At 42.5% G+C, this 15986-nt stretch overlaps 1 protein-coding gene across 6 annotated transcripts in view; it reads left to right on the forward strand.

The window, feature by feature from the left end:
* Positions 1-668: 668 nt before the first annotated feature.
* nfixb (nuclear factor I/Xb) overlaps positions 669-15986 on the forward strand; it is a 130090-nt gene continuing 114772 nt past the window's right edge. For 2 of the 6 annotated variants that reach the window (XM_005749977.1, XM_013915127.1), the window contains exons 1-2: positions 669-1748; positions 10746-10829. In XM_005749977.1, the coding sequence (XP_005750034.1) occupies positions 1746-1748; positions 10746-10829 (87 nt within the window). In that variant the 5' untranslated portion in view covers positions 669-1745. Of the gene's footprint in view, positions 1749-10745; positions 10830-15315; positions 15527-15986 lie in introns of those variants that run through there. The other 4 variants (XM_013915129.1, XM_005749982.1, XM_005749978.1 and 1 more) reach the window with 4 other exon arrangements.

Below are 15986 nucleotides of genomic sequence, written 5' to 3' on the forward strand. Positions count from 1 at the left end.
GCATTCATGGCGAAATAAACACATCAGTAATTTGAACGGATCAAGACACAGAGGAGAGAGAGGAGGAGTTTATTCTCTTTTTTCTTCTGTTTTTTAAGGATTTGGTTTATAGCTTTGCACTATTGGGGCTTGCAGTCGGTCAGCCTGCGGTGCTGGCTGTGCAAAAACTAAGGTGTTAAAATGTCTTAAATCCGGTTAAACATTTTAAATAGAGACTTTTTTGTAAACTTGCCTTTATTTTTATTTGAATTGTTTCGCCATTAAAATGGAAACATATGCGGGCAGCAGAGGGTTATAGCCCACTTCAGTTTATTATCACTTTATTTTTTTTATCCTCAGAGAAACTCTTCTATGGTTAGTCAAGTGTCAACAAATGGGAGTCTTTTACGTGGGGGCGTGGGGTAATTTCGATTAATGAAAATGTACTACATAAAAATATCAGCTATAGATGGAGATTTTTGTTTAGATTGTAGGTTTTTGTTCAGCAGCTGGAGCTCATATTTAAATTTTAAGTGACACGTGTTCACGTACATACCACCCATCCATTTAGGCTGACTGTTAAATTTGCACTCAAAAAAATGTCCTACCCTACCACCTCCGCCGTCTCCCCCACTGCTCCCTAGAACCTCCGCTCCCTCCCGCCCTCTCTATCGGCCCCGAGCTGCCCCTACACTGTTGCCGGTGAGAGCTACTAATCCCCTGCGTCCACGGTTTACTCTGAGCCCGTATTTAATTCCTCTAAACCCCCAGCTGCCGCCCTGGTTACTCACTGAACACGACAGACTGTGAACCGCTCTGGTTATTAATAATTCACCAGCCCTCCGCTCCGCTTCTTCGGCCGCGGCCGCAGGACACCGTTTCGTCCTCAGTGGTGCGTGCAGGCGGCCACGCTGTGCGCTCACTTCTCGCATTTTGTTTACTTAATTATAGCTGCTCGGTGTCACACACTCACACACTCACACACACGGGGAGACAGACGCACGTTTCACCTCTTTGTTTTTGGGTTTCAGATCACAGACCGTCCGCTGAGGTCCCGCTCGCGGATGTTGCGACACTCGCGCTGCCACATGCTGAGTTTTGTTTCAGACGCGGTCCTCCCAGCAACTTTGTGCCGACACTGAGAAGGGGGTGGAGGACAGGTGGAGAAGAACCGAGAAGCGGACTGCACTTTTACGTGATCGGCGACGCCTGAGCATGCAAGGGGAGAGAGCGCGCGGCGTCCAGTCTGGAGGAGCAACAGCTGATTTGGTGAGCGCGTGAGCTGAGAGCGCAGGGCAGGCTACTTACTGTCGGTGCGCGGCCAGGCTTCTGCTCCGACACTCGGGCTCTGACGGTGCAGCGTCTCGGTGGCACGTAGCTCGGGGACTCGGTGCGGGGACGTGACGGCACCGGGACTGAGAGTGCAGCCAGGCGCGCGCAGCTTCGAGTTTCGTGGAACTATCACGAGTTGAAAGCCGCACATAAACACCTTGCATGAAGAAGTCGGGAGGCAGACCGCTTGGATTGTACGACTCTGCGTCCCGTTTGCCTGGACTGAGAAGAGCTGACTTCACTTTATCCCAAAAAATGTTTACCGGGCAGCAGGCCGTGCATTAGGGCTCTTTTGCTTCCGGTATAAGGCCCAGCTGAGCAAGAAACCGAGCAGTTTTCTCTCTCCCACTCACTTTTTTTTTTTTTTTGGAAGCCGAACTTTTCAGAGTGGAAAATGGGTCTTTGAGAGTGTTGGCACATATCCTCACACCACAATGGTACGTGCTATGTAAACCAATAATTTGCTCATTTATGCAGTCAGCTTTGACAATCATTGTACTTGTTCATCGTTTTAATGATTCTGTGCTTTATAGTTTAGTGAGCTATCTTATATTTCGTGTGCGTGTGTGTGTGTTTGTGTGTGTGTGTATTTGGTGTGGCTAATGTGTAACAGTCACAAAGTATGTGCCAAGTCCCTCCACCTACCTGAATCTATTTGCTGTCACAGTTAGACTCATTAGGATCTTATGGTTATTTTAAAAATGTGGGGAGATTTCCTTGCTAAGGAGCTGCATGTACATTTGAAAGGATGTTGCTGGAAGGAAAACCTAATCCACCTTATTTTAATAGTTACATCCGTTGTTGCCAATTTTTTTCTTTCCAACCTGCTGGCCAAATTAGTGTCCAGCCCTCTCAGTTCACCGCTCGATGCCTACTGCCTTCTGCCGTTTCATCCACACGGAGAACATGACTCCTCTCACAGACTGGGCTAGTCTATTTATAGTCGCATATATGATAGGACCTATGGCACAACATCCATAATAGAGGTGTCATACAGTATGTAAAGGTTTCACTGTTGCATGTGGGAAGGATCCCAGAGCACAAATCCCACCTAAAGGCAAGGTTTACCAGAGTCCGGAAAGTTGGCTGTAGCAGGATGGAACTTATTGTTTGCGCCAGCGTTCTATTAAGTGGCCGTTTGATTTGTGCGTAATTACGCAGGGACTAAATCCTTAATTACGCAGGTGGTTTATTTGTCCCATTCAGGGAAATCCAGTGGTATCACAAAGCAAACGTTTGTAATGCTTCTCGAACTCTAACTGAAGTTTGTTTGAGGGTTCTTTAAGCAGCCATCAGCTTATGAGATTTTATCCAAGGTTTCCTTTTTCGTTTGAGTTGAGTCCTTTCAAACAGAAGACGTTTTTCATGTTGTATCCCGATTTTCTTTTAACATGTTAAATGAGAAATCTACTCTCTGTGAGGCTTGCGAAAGCATGCATTTGAATGAAGTGCTTTTAGGTTTTAAAATTCGTAATAAGAAAGTCTGTTTTATGCAAAACTATGAAAGAGAGCTCACACATCCTTGACCCTTAGAAATTCTTTTTTGGCATGAAATGTTTCAAGTCAGGCAATAGTTAGGGGAACCTCCCACATACAACCTTGAAGCTGCTTAGATACCCAGGAATGGATCTTATTTGCACATGAATATGGAAGATTATTAGTATGAATAATTATTTGTTTACGAGCATCCTTGCTGACATGGCAGCTGCCCAAGAAGCTCATCAGTAAAAATGATACAGAATTCAGGACAGGCCTCACATGGGATTATCCCCACTTGTTATTCTCCTACTTATAGCAGCAACTCACCTCTTTTAAAAAAAACCTTATTTATTTATTTTCAAAGGCTACATGTGTGTTGTGTTGATTTTGTGCCAAACACTTCAACTGCATGTTAGTTTAGTCAGACGGCACTGGAGGCATCTGTCAATCAGTGTCAGACTCCTGTTAGCTTTCCCCGAGGCCAGTTCGCCATCTCTGCCACAGAAATAAATATTCAAACACTACTTTTCTTTACAGATGATCTATATATACACGAGGATTTATAGGTTATGGATTTTTCCCTATGTGCCAGAAAGTAAACAGAAAGTTTGAGCCATCATCAGGAAATACAAAGATGACATTATGGGTCCAAAATGATGATTTACAGACAGACTGGACCTTTACAATAAGCAATGCAAGCGGTGTTTTAAATATATAGCCAAATGCAAAGTTTACACTGGATTCTCCGTGGTAAACATATGTGTGATATATAGTGCAGGAACTAAAGATTAAAAAAATAGAATCACAGAGTGCTGTGTAAATAGCTGTGGTAACTGTATCCTGCACTCTGCCTCTGTGTGTGTGTGTGTGTGTGTGTGTGTGTGTGTGTGTGTGTGTGTGTGTGTGTGTGTGTGTGTGTGTGTGTGTACAGCCCACCACATGATGATCAGACAAGCGGTTTTCCAGTCTTGTGTGATCTCCATCTTGGCCGTTGTTGCCAGTGATGTCATCCCTCACTGTATACAGAATATTATGCTATTATGTTTGTCCTGGCCTTGACGTTTCTCTGGAAAAATAAATAAGGCTTCAAGGAGGCTATAATAGCTTATGCAGCGTGTAAGCTTTTGCTGTAGTTTAAAGATGGAAACTCTGATATACAGTCAAACAGCATAAATATTAGGATAGTGAGCTCAGATGTGCTTGTCAGGTTGACTGGTTTTTAAGCTGTTGTGATTTTAACAGTGTGCAGCCGAGGGGCTACAGTGGATATATCATGAGCTGTAATCACCTCAGTCATTCAGCTTCCTTAATATGAGATCCTTGTTGTGCTAAACGAATCACAAGTTCATGAAAGAGTGTCTCAAAAGATAAAACGTACAGTAATACTCCAGTGGTTTACTGGTTACAGTTGGGGTAGTCTGAGCTAAGCTTAGCTAAGCTAATAATTCAAACTGAGAAAAGCTGAATCCCAGATCTCAGTGCAGCTCAGTAACATCTTTCATTCAATTTCATTACATTTTCATTAAGTTAAGCTCACTCAGCTCAGACTCCATTCCTATACTGGTAATATATTTTTTGTGTGTGTGCGTTTAATAGACTGAAATGTCAAGAAAACTCTAGTGACATCATTATGACATCAACAGGGCAGGTTTTTTTGGGCCTCAAAACATTTTTAACATTTTTAATAGACCCACGAAACACATGACAAATGGTTTTACAGGCTGGACAGTGCTCTGTATAGTAAATACAATGAATGGATTCTAAATGGAGTATTTTCATATTTATCCATTTCAGTATTACTACTCTAAAATCCTTATATCACTGCTGAGTGCAATACACAGATCTGAATCTTTAAAAACAACATTTCTTATGCTGAACAGGGTCACAGTCTGCTTGCCTGTTGGTTGCGTTTTCAGAATATTGAAGCTGGACAGAAGCGATTAACTCATTAACTCAGTCGTGGTGTACTATTGCTAGTTAAACCTTAACGTTGTTCTTGGAGAGAAAAAAGCGAACCACTGCACTCACAGACGTGTGCGCCCCACTTTTTTCTTTACTATTTTCTCTTACCCACCAACCGGTTGCAGCAGATGCTTACATAAGACTGGTTCTGCTGGAGGCCTCTTCCTTTTAAAAGGGAGTTCTTCCTTCTCATCATCACCAACTGCTTCCTCATAGCAGACTGTCTGATTGTTGGGGATTTTCCTTTCATTCTGCTTCTTCTTTAACTTACAAAACACCTTTGTTAAGAATTGGAAACCATATCGAACATCTGCAACGCTCAAAGTCTGAGTGCAGCACAACTGAAACTACCAGCACACACGGCACCGCCAAATTAAAATGTTGCGATTGCTTCATCAAGTTACTACAGTTATAAATGTCTTTATATTGACCGTGTTCTGGCGGCTACGCTGTGCTCTGCAAGTTTGCTCAAACGAGCAGACGCGAGCAAGAGAATGAAGGTCAAATCCAAGAAAAACGGGGTGTAAACATTAAGATTGTAAGATTTCATCAAAGGCCCGAGAGGTCACGGGATTCAGCTGTATTTAGAAAGAATGCCACATTACTGTGTTTTACAGGATGTTTTGACAGTTGTTTGCTACAGTTAATACAAAAAAGCATCTCTTCTTATAGAACAAAATCAAAATCTAAACATATATTTTAATTCAAACGTTCCCAGGGAATGCATAACGCCTAGCACAGGAAGCCAGATTTACAGCATGCAGTTTTAACTTCTTTAAGTGAGCTCTAAAAATATACAAAGTCAAAACACTGGAGTGAGATAATCTCACTTGTTAGTTTAAGCAAATAATAATCTAGAAATAACGCAGACCCTTCAGTATGAGCATAATTTGACTTAAGCCCCCAGATCAGATCAGTTTGCTTTGGAAATGGCAGAACAAATCACACAGATTTTATTTTAACTTGATTCAACGCAAAGTTTTTTTGCAGTTTAAAGGAAGTCTTATTTTGTACCACGAGCCTGAACACTTCAAACTCCTCCATCTCTATTCTAGCCCTCCTTTAATTATCTTATCAAGACTGAAGCCTCACATTAATTGGTTTCACAAGACACAGCAGAATGCACACCAGCTGTGTAACCAAGTAATTTGAATGAACTTAATTTGGGAAGGTGCTGGTATCTTATGCCTTCTGAGTTTAATTTGGGGGGGAGAAAAGGGGGGAAAATCACAACAATACATGTATTTTCTCTCTTCACTCTCCTCTTTAGGGCCTTAATGAGGAATTAGAGCCAATAGCATTATTCATTAAACAGGGCTTTCCAGCTATTTATCACTCTAACAATATTAGCATATTTGTTTAAAATTTCAACACTTTTTTTTAGCATTCGTAACCAGGTTTAGCATTTTTAATAATCTGGCATCGAATGTATCATACCAAATTGAATGCTGCAGAAGAACCGGCGGCAAGACCCAGAAACATACTAAAAATCCTTTACGAACACACACACACACACACACACACACACACACACACACACACACACACACGCACGCATGCAAGCACGCACACTCCTCTAATTACCACCTCCCCCTCCTTGTCTCTTATTCCCCACCTCCTGAGATGCAGGTGTAAAATATCACATTTTTCCAGCATTTCTCCCTGAGGTGGCGCTGGCTTGGACTCACACAACGTAAATTTCCCCTTTCATATTCCCCCACACATTTTTTCTTACAAACAAGTTCCCCCTCCCATCCCTCCCTCTCTTTGATGTGCTTGCCACATCTGCACAGGTTTGTTAGCTTGTTACCAGGTGAAGAATGAGGATACAATTAAGGCTGAATGGAGCAGGACTGAGTAGGATGTCAGTTATGTTTTGCCGCAGAAGTCTCTGATCCTCTAGGAACTGTTGAGCTCATACAGACAACTCTGCAAATGATTAGGACGGTGCGGCCGAATGATCAGAAGGCTGTTAATCAGTGACTGCGAAGATACCCACCACTGGTGGATCGACGCGTATTCAGAAATATGGAAACCCAGGTGGTTTCTGGGCTGTTGTGTATCTTTCTGTGAACAAGACAAAGTGGGAGACAGAGGAAGGTGGGCCATATGTATATGCGCTCTGATTAATCTAATTCCATGTGAGGCAGCCAACTTAGGCATCTGTCCCCCTTTTAGATCTCACTTATTGTAAACGTGGATGTCAGAGAGAATTGAGCAGAGTAAGTGCAGCTGAGGTATTGTAGACATCATGATTCGTATTCATGCTCAGTTGTGTCTGAGATTGGTCTCAGATGCGACTAAACGAAGGTAGCGCTGGTGCTAGGTGACTGCCCAGCCTGTTATAGTTGTTGCTTTTGCTTTTTTTCTATCATTTTCCACAAAAAGCGAAGTGAGTTGTGTAAAATCAACTAAAAGGTTAAAACAGCGAGTGGCTAACTTGTAAACATATTAGAGCAATTAGCAGCTCAAAGTGCCTATTCATAATCAAGGGCATGACCGCTTCAACTGACAGCCGGTTGCGGTTTCACCTTGAATTCAGCAACAGCAGGATGTTGCTCATATGGCTCATTTAGCAATCTACAACAACAATAATACACTAAAATAAATGTTTTCACTACAATATGAAAATATTTGAAAATTAGAGTACGCCTTTTCACTTTCTTCATGAGATTCACTTTAACCTAGCTTAGCAGGTGCTAAGCTAACCTGTTTGAACTTTTTCTTTGTGAACAAAGAAAAGTACAGCGACATAGTCTCACAAATAATGTTGTGCTAGCGAGGACACAAAAAACATTTGGTAAGACAGCTTAATAGAAGGGTTGGACAGAGCTAAGCTAGTTATTTATCCCAGCTAGCTCCAGATTCATGCCTAACATTTTTATGCTAATTCAGGTAACACTGCTAGTGTAAGCATGTTGGGGGGAAATAAAACCTAGCTGTTATGAAGTATACGTTTACTTTTATAAAATCTGCAATAGTTTGAAGCAATAAGTGACAAATTACTACCTTCGAGGTTGATACTATGAGCTTATTGTCTTAGTCTTATTCTGGCAATTAGGCTTTTACAGGACAGAGAAATAAGACAACTTGAGGGATTTTATAAAACGACTTGATAAAACAGTTGTGAAGTAAAAATAAATAAAATATAGCAATCCTTGTTCTCTCTGAACAGAGCTAACCTAGCTGGGGGTAGGGGGGTGTTCTGTTTCTCTGGTTTGTGTTACCTTTAGCTAAAAATCTTCAGACCTCTTTATGTTTAATGCAATTGTTTTGCTGTCGCCGTCTGTAGTTTAAATTTACATGCCAAAACTTTTTGGCAGAGAAAAAAATTGTGATCGTTGATATTCTATTTTCGCATTCAGTCATTCATTTGGAGATTTTCTGTCCACTTGATGAATCTGTTATTTGTCCTCTGTTTAGGGTTACGTAGAGGGAATTCCTTGTACTGCTGTTTTCTGTGGGCAGAATTGATGATCAAATTGTGAATTGTAAACATGTAAAACAGCAAATGATTTAGTACATAATAGTTATTAGTTCCATAATTGTAAATTTAGCAAAATTACTTTATATAAACATAACGTAACATATTCAACCACTGAACAGAATACTTACAATTTTATGAAGTTTCCTGCAAAACCTCTGTAAATAGCTAAAATTCACAAACTGGGGGATTTCCCAAGCTCTTGAACTACCCCATACATGCATGTAAATAATATGGAGATTTGAACTGTGGCTTTAAGCCTGACCCAGGCTGATGCTTCTCTGTTTTAATCATCTGCGCTTCATTTCAGTCACCAAAAACCAGCATCGCAGACAGCAAATGAGTAGTGAGCTTTTTAAGTGTTTATTACACGAGACTCTGCAACTATTTTAGCTTGGGGCCAGCATATGGATCAGGCATATGTTGCATACATATAGAAAAACACATATATGTATAATTGATACTATGCTGCTTAAAAACTGACAGAGGAGGAAAGCGGGCCAGTGCTTCAGGGAGCTGCACTCAACATTGAGCCTCAGTGCAGCTCTCTAAGGGCTGGAGACAGAGAAAGATTCATTCATTAAACGATGTGTTTTTAGATTGTCGTTTATCCGGTGTTCAGCGTCCTCGAGCCGGGATTCCCTCTGTGCAGTGAAAATTATTTTTCATCCTTAAATGACTAAAACATGTCAGAAACAAGAGGCCGCTCGAGCCAGTGGAGTGCCATGTTTTGTGCTGCTCTGTAATTATCAGTGGAGTAAAATATATCCTTCAGCTGGACTGGGCAGTTTAAAAGCTTAACAGAAAGCCCGGGGAGCTTGACAAGGGCACCATTTAGTGGGACAAATGGTTTCAAATGGTTTCCCTCCAGTGTTTCCCCACATATTAATGATGACAGGCCAGAGGTTGGATGCTGAGGCCGCGCGCCGCGCGCAGTGTTTTCTTAGCCATTTGGATGACTCGAATTCTAACTTTTGTTTAAGCGAGCGTGTGCTTCACGAGGCACACGCTGAACTTATTGTGCGTGGGAGAGGCCACGCTAACAAAGCCAGTGTTAGTCTTATGTTAATCAACCTGCCTGCTGAACCTTTTGCCACAGACGTTGAGTGAAATCATACACACAGATGCCCTTCCTGTGTTACAGTAGAAAGGAAAAGGGAAAAGACTCGAGCTGTAACCTCTCATTCTGAAGGATATGAATAGCCTGTGTCTCCAGCCGCAGCTCAGTTAGTCCAAGTCTGGGACTTATTATAGTGCTGCGTGTTTATGCATGTGTCTCTGCATGTATTTGTTTAAGGGCAATCCCATGTCACCCGGCGCATGTGTGTATTTGTCTGCATATGCAAATGCTTAAGTAACCTAATATCTGTTTAAATTCCCTAAAAAACTGTTTATATCACATGCCAGTTTAAATACTATAACTTTACATTTTCTTGCTGGCTACGAGCGATGTTTGTTCCTGTTTTGGGTGCATGTTTGTTTCTGCTGTAGGTATGTTGAGAGATAAGAAGGTAAAGTTCTGGAAAATAAGATTACTTCCCCTCTTCTCCTATATCCAGAAACTCAAGTAAGTCCCATTGTGAGTAAAACTTCCACTCTCTTACTATTTTCATGAACGCAGACATTTTTAGCCCTTGTCTAATAGGTTTAGTCGATTTCCAGAAGAGACATTAAAATTTAGCCTGGCAAAAAGCAATTTGTACCAGTTAGGACTAAAAAGTAATAGCCACAGGCTAGCAAAGCAGGCAGAACTCCCATTCCCATATCCAGCTCCTCAGTCTGTGGTTTCCTCCCATCTATGTTGTCTGGCCTGGCTGCCTCAATTGACAGCAGAACTGCAATGGATGCTCATTCAGAGCCCAAGTCTCGGCTGACGCGTCCCTCAGCATACAAATGAACTGCACTGAATAGAAACAAACACTTGGGATAAACACTTTAGCTGCATCTATCAGCGGATGCAGGGCAGGGCCTTTTGAGTGGCCTGTTTTTGTCTCCGTGGAGGCAGACGTATGGCCTCTGTATGTGCGAGTCTTTGCCAAACATGTGTATTACTGTATGCGGCTGTGTGTGTGAGTGTGTGTTTGTGTGTGAATGATTTGTGCTGAATCAGAGCAGGCTGACAGAAAAGTGACCATGCAGGTGAAATAGCAGGGACAGGAAATGCCATTGTGCCGGAGTATTGTGTGCGGGTACGGCAGCTAAACACTTTGCTCCCCATTGAAGTGGCAGTGACTGGCAGGGCTGGGCCTCGGGCCTGCACAGCATATGGGCGCAGGCAGGCAGTGCACACGATCGTGCGCGTGTGTGCAGAGTGTAAAGACGCCGATCTTGAGTAGTTATCTGGTGGTGGGACTTGAGGAGGATGATGAAATAGGTCGAGCAGCAGGATGAGGAGGATTTTCACATACAAAATCTGCTTTTGCAGCTTTGCGACCAGCTTTTCTGTGTGTTTTAAATTCCCTGATCCTAAATACAGAACCAACTAATGAATCACTGTGTTACATTTCAGGCAACCGAAACCTTTCTGTTGAACGAAGAACCCTCCAGAGGTCCTGGGATGCCTGAATGCTTTGTAGTATCAGATTCATACAGGGTATGCATCTATTATTATTATTATTGTTATTATTATTTCATGTGTCGGTATTAAATGTGTTATTGGAGTCATTACTCATTATTCTGACTGACAGTCCGTTTTCATGCTCTTGGTAATTGCACCGCAATCATAATGTCATTCACAGCTCCCTCCACTCAGCTGCAAACCATTACAATTATTATTTCCACACGCACATTTAAGAAAAAAAAGGGGGGGAAAGAAAAAGAAGCCTTTGCAACTTCACCGAAGCGCCCTCGTCTCACGGGAGTGCAAATTACGACGATAATGTGAAGCATGCCTAGATGTATAAAACGAAAAAGAACTACAAAGTAAGAGAAAAGTGAGCAGCATTTCTAAAAAAAGAAGCCGTGAGATTTACAGCAATCGGCATGATATAAAATGGTAATAAAAGCAGAGGAGTCGGGATGGCGTGGGGCGGGGGGTCCTGTGTATGACTGAAAATGTGATCATTAATGAGGTGGGAGCCAGTTTTCTAGGCTACAGGCTTTGTTTCCCAGAGTTAAGTCTTATGCCAAGTCTCTCAGAGAATCTGGGTTGCTACACTATATTGTATGTCTCCGGGTAAAGAAATGAAGTGCTATGGCCAGGAGTGGGTAGCACGGCCGTCTAAAGAGAGTTTTGGGAGACAGGGGTTGAGGGGGAGGGTGTCACTGTGGCTGGATTGGATTCCGGGGGGCAGCGAGTTCAAGAGCGTCCACAGGAGAGCGTCCCCAGGAGAGCGTCCACAGGAGAGCGTTGACCTCCAGCTTCTCGCCGGGAGGTCTAATGTAGGGGGCTCGGTGTTGTGCAAAGTGCGTCACGACTCCATTCATTGTCGTCCTGAGCATTTTGTACAATAATGTTATGCAAACTATAACAACCTGTACTGATAACGTTAGGATCGTCCTGGATGCTTATTTCTGATACATCAGTATCAGTGTACATTTCACTTCCCCCTTCAGCCCCGTTGATCTGCAAAGAAAAGAAAAGAAGTGGGGGAAAGAGGATATCTATGATCTGTCACATCACTCAAACATTTGCAATGGTGATTTCCTATTTGTCACAAAAATAACAGAAAAAGGAAAATAAACACGGAAAAAATGGAAATTTAAACACAATAACGTCCCAGAATTTTGCAGCCAGTGAATAATTAATATAGAACAGAATTTGCATTACACCATAAATGCAAAAGGTAACCTTGCTTACTTTTTATTTTTTTATTTTGGGGTATTTTAACTTTACTAGCTGACACTGAATTTTCCACATAATTGTTTTTCTTTTTAATCATTTGTAACCTGGCTTTTCTTGGTAACAGCTTTTCTAAGAAAAGGCTAGTGAGTCTATTAATGTTTAAGTTCAAACAATTCATTTCAGCAGTGCCGTGGTCACAGTTTTATCTGTTGTGTTTAGACCTCCAATGCTGAGGTTGAATAATGTGGTTTCCATACCTGGGTGGCCAAGGACCGTGTTAAGGGGGACCTATTTTGGTCATTTCCAGCTCTGTATTTTTTATTCTTCCACTCTACTAGACTATCCTTGCATGACTGAGCTTTTTGAGAGTCTAAATGATTCGTCTTTATCTTCCAGTCACTGTCTAAAACAAGCTGTTTTAGCAGCTCTTCGTTTGAAAAACACCCTCCTTTTATGCTAACTTCAATCTCATTGGCTACCCCTCCCAAACAAAGAACATCAAGTGGGTGGGGCTTCTCCTTGGCGTAATACAGAGCCAAGAGTAGAAAAAAACATTTGCGTTGCTCTTTGGGCTCACACAGATTACTTCTACACAAGTTGACCTCGTGGTCAAGTTTAATATGAGCATCCACCTCTGTAACAATGCAGTGCAAATGACAGAAAATAAGCAAGACACAGTGGGTCATCTTCAAATTTTAGCTAGCAACAGTGATCATGTTAAGGGTTGTCACTCAGATGTATTACTGTATTTGCATGAGCCACTAGAATGTGACATAAAACACAGTTTTGTGGTTAATAATATGTGTAAACCTTGTAAACATTTATAGCAGCCTTTTAATAATCCACATTTTATGAGTGGTTTTCATGTGAATGGAGCTAAACTAAGATGTACTAACTGTATTAAGCGGGTCGTGTGCTCAATTCCTTGTTCACAGTTCAAACAAATAATTGCAACCACCTTAAATTTACTCACTGGAACTGGCTTACTCCATACTTTTAAAGCAAGGGAAACTTGTAATATTTTGTCTTTTTATAATATGTTGCCAATATAACATGTCTGAATTTTTCTAAAATCGATCAGAAGTGATGTTTATCCAATGTGACTAACAGCCAATGAAAAGATTTTGAAATCCCCCCCAAATTTTGATATTTAGTTTAAACTATTTGCTTACATGTCTGTGCGTGAAACTAGACAAACAGAAAATAAAAGATTGCTAGAAAGTGTATTCATGCACTGCTCGTGTTTTTGTTTTGTTTTTTTAATTAATTAAAGGAGGCATCTTTTGGAACTTAAGTTAGAGGGTGACTTTGGTGAGAGGGATGTGTTTACAGGCGATTCCACCTGGTTGGGAACAACTACTTCAAGCAAAGCCTCGCATGTGCAGTGTATGTAAACGACGCGCTGCTAGAGATGACATCTGCTCTGCCAGACATTGCAACCACACTTACTTATCTCCGCTCCGCTGTGTTGCCACCTATAGACAGTTGTGGTATCAACACCGGCTGTAATACTGTGCGCACGGGTCTCCGTCAAATTTGTGGTTACTTTCATCCTCATACAGCCTGTTTTGCACACCCACAGCCTAAAGCCTCCCCGCGATACACGGCCACAGCGGCTGCGAGATCGTTACTGCTCACTTCTGTGACACTTTCTTAATAAAATCCTCAGTTCTGGTGCGACTGCACAACAGCACCAAGCTGGTGGGTGAAGTCACTAACAGCGCTGGCCACTCTGGAACAGTGGTAAATATGTATATGCGAAGCGTGTGAAAAAGCAGAGCCGCGGCAGACCCACCAACCATAGCATATGGCTCTACCATGTGTTACTTAATGAGAGATTTACTCACACAGACCACTAAATGTGTGGCTCGTTTAAGGAGCGACGGCAGAGGAGTGTTTGCGTGCGGAGCATGCAAGTCGGCTCCATAAAGGACGGAGAGAGCAGAGGCTGTAACCTTTTGCACTCGGCTACCAAAGCGAGCTGAAAACAAAGAGATTTGCGCACATGTTGCAGGCAGGTTATGAAGTTAATACACCTGCCCAAAGGGAAACCAAAAGTTGTGTGTGAATGTGTTGTAGGGCGTGTGTGGTTCACATTAGTCATGTATCCTATTCACAGAAAAGGAATGCTGGCATTCTAACCTTGTGCGACGGCGAGGGCGAGAGGTTACAGTTTTGTGGCGTTACATGCGCTCCTGACCACACACTTTCTCCCTCCCCGCCTGCGCCTCTGGCTCGAGTATCTGGCCGCGTGCAGTAATTGGCCACACAGAGCCCAGATCTCTTTGTTTCGCCTGCAGAGGCTTGCAGTATTTAATAAAAAATGCACAAGCAGTAGGCCTCATAAATCTGTGGGACTCTAACGTCAGGCCTAAAATTTCAGCTCCACTTCTTCCACAATGACTTCACTCCCACCCAAATTCCCACTCTACCACACTCGGGACCTGCTCCAAGAAATGTTATTTTATGATTTTTATGTGATATGTGTACCCCTCACTACCGTTCATGTGTGTGTGTGTGTGTGTGTTTTTCCTCACACACCCCAGTGAAGTATTTTGATACCGCTCAAAGACTGTGATTATACGTCTGTCTTCGCTGTTTTCTACTTCATAGTGAACGCTACAGTAACTGTTTGGCTTGGACTCACTTCACTGGTTTTTCAAGCTACAGTTGTGGGTTTTTCAGACTGGGTCAACTCTGGTTCAGTAAATAAATAGACTTAACTTAACAGCAGCAATGAGATGACGCATCGATTTGAATGCCTGTAAATGAATTTAAGTGTGCAATCAAATGTAAACTTATGCATGAGAGAATTCCTGTGATCAGGACCTTCAGCAGAATTATGTTAAGAGGTTTTATGCAACTGAATGCATGCTTGGCCATCGCATATTTAAAAAGTCAGTGAAATCAGAGGTGCTCTCACAATATTCCTCAAATTATATACTTTCATCTACTCTGCTGATGCATTTACGTGTTTCCTTCTCAAGTCGGTGTAACTGACCGGCTCATCTGCCCTCTGGTAATTATTTGCTCTCAACATGGAATGCACGGGTCAGTAAACGCAGCTCGAAAGCACAGTATTGCGAACCTAAAGACGCGGGGAAGCGTGTGCACAGCGGATTCAGAGTCCCCAAAAGCAAAATTCATGCTGTGGCAAAATCCGAACATTTTACTAAGAAGAACTTCAATCTGCGTGAAAAATAGAAAGAGTGTGTGTGTGTGGGGGGGGGGGCTTTCAGTAGGATAGAAGAGGGGAGCGATAAAAGTCCTGCGAAGAGGAGAGCAGAGAGGAGAGGGGAGGGAGACAAAGTTTTTTCCCTGAAAGTTTGTGCAAGCTTTCACTTTCTAGGCGGGGTTACTGTAAGCTGCAGCAGCATGGAGTGAGAGAAACAGGACGGCGAGCGATTGCAATGCAGCACCATACCGAGCTTCCATCCAACTTAAATAAGCTCTCCAAGTCTCCTTTCTAAAAAATAACCATGTACTCCCCGTACTGCCTGACACAGGTAAACTGTCTTCTCTTATTTCATTGTTTGGGTAGCTTACAGTGGGGACGCCGGGGTTTTCTCTTTTATATATATATATTTATGTATACGTGCATTCAGTGCGGTGCCACTCTGCCTTTCCTCGTGTGTTTCGTGGTTGTGTCGAGCGTCTTTCTTCCACTCAAACTTATCCTCAGCTCTCCCGGCGGCTCGTCTCGCGTCGCGCTCGGTCGCACGAAGCTTTTTCTCGTGCGTTTCCATCGCACATGGTTTTTTCTTCTTCTTCTTCTTTTTTTGGGAGAGAAAATGGCGCTTCTCCCGAAATGTATTTCTTTCTTTTAAACAAAAAAGAAGGAGGGGAGCCCGTGAGAGGAGGAGATAGCAGAGCGGTGGAATAGACAGGACGTGGAGCGGAGTTTAATTTGACTGCTGTTAAGATTTTTCTGAAGTGGCGAGAAACGCAGGGAGGGTTTTTTTTTTT

Source organism: Pundamilia nyererei, unplaced genomic scaffold, assembly GCF_000239375.1.
Source record: "Pundamilia nyererei isolate P.nyererei 1_Seehausen unplaced genomic scaffold, PunNye1.0 scaffold00259, whole genome shotgun sequence".
Lineage (NCBI taxonomy): Eukaryota > Metazoa > Chordata > Actinopteri > Cichliformes > Cichlidae > Pundamilia > Pundamilia nyererei.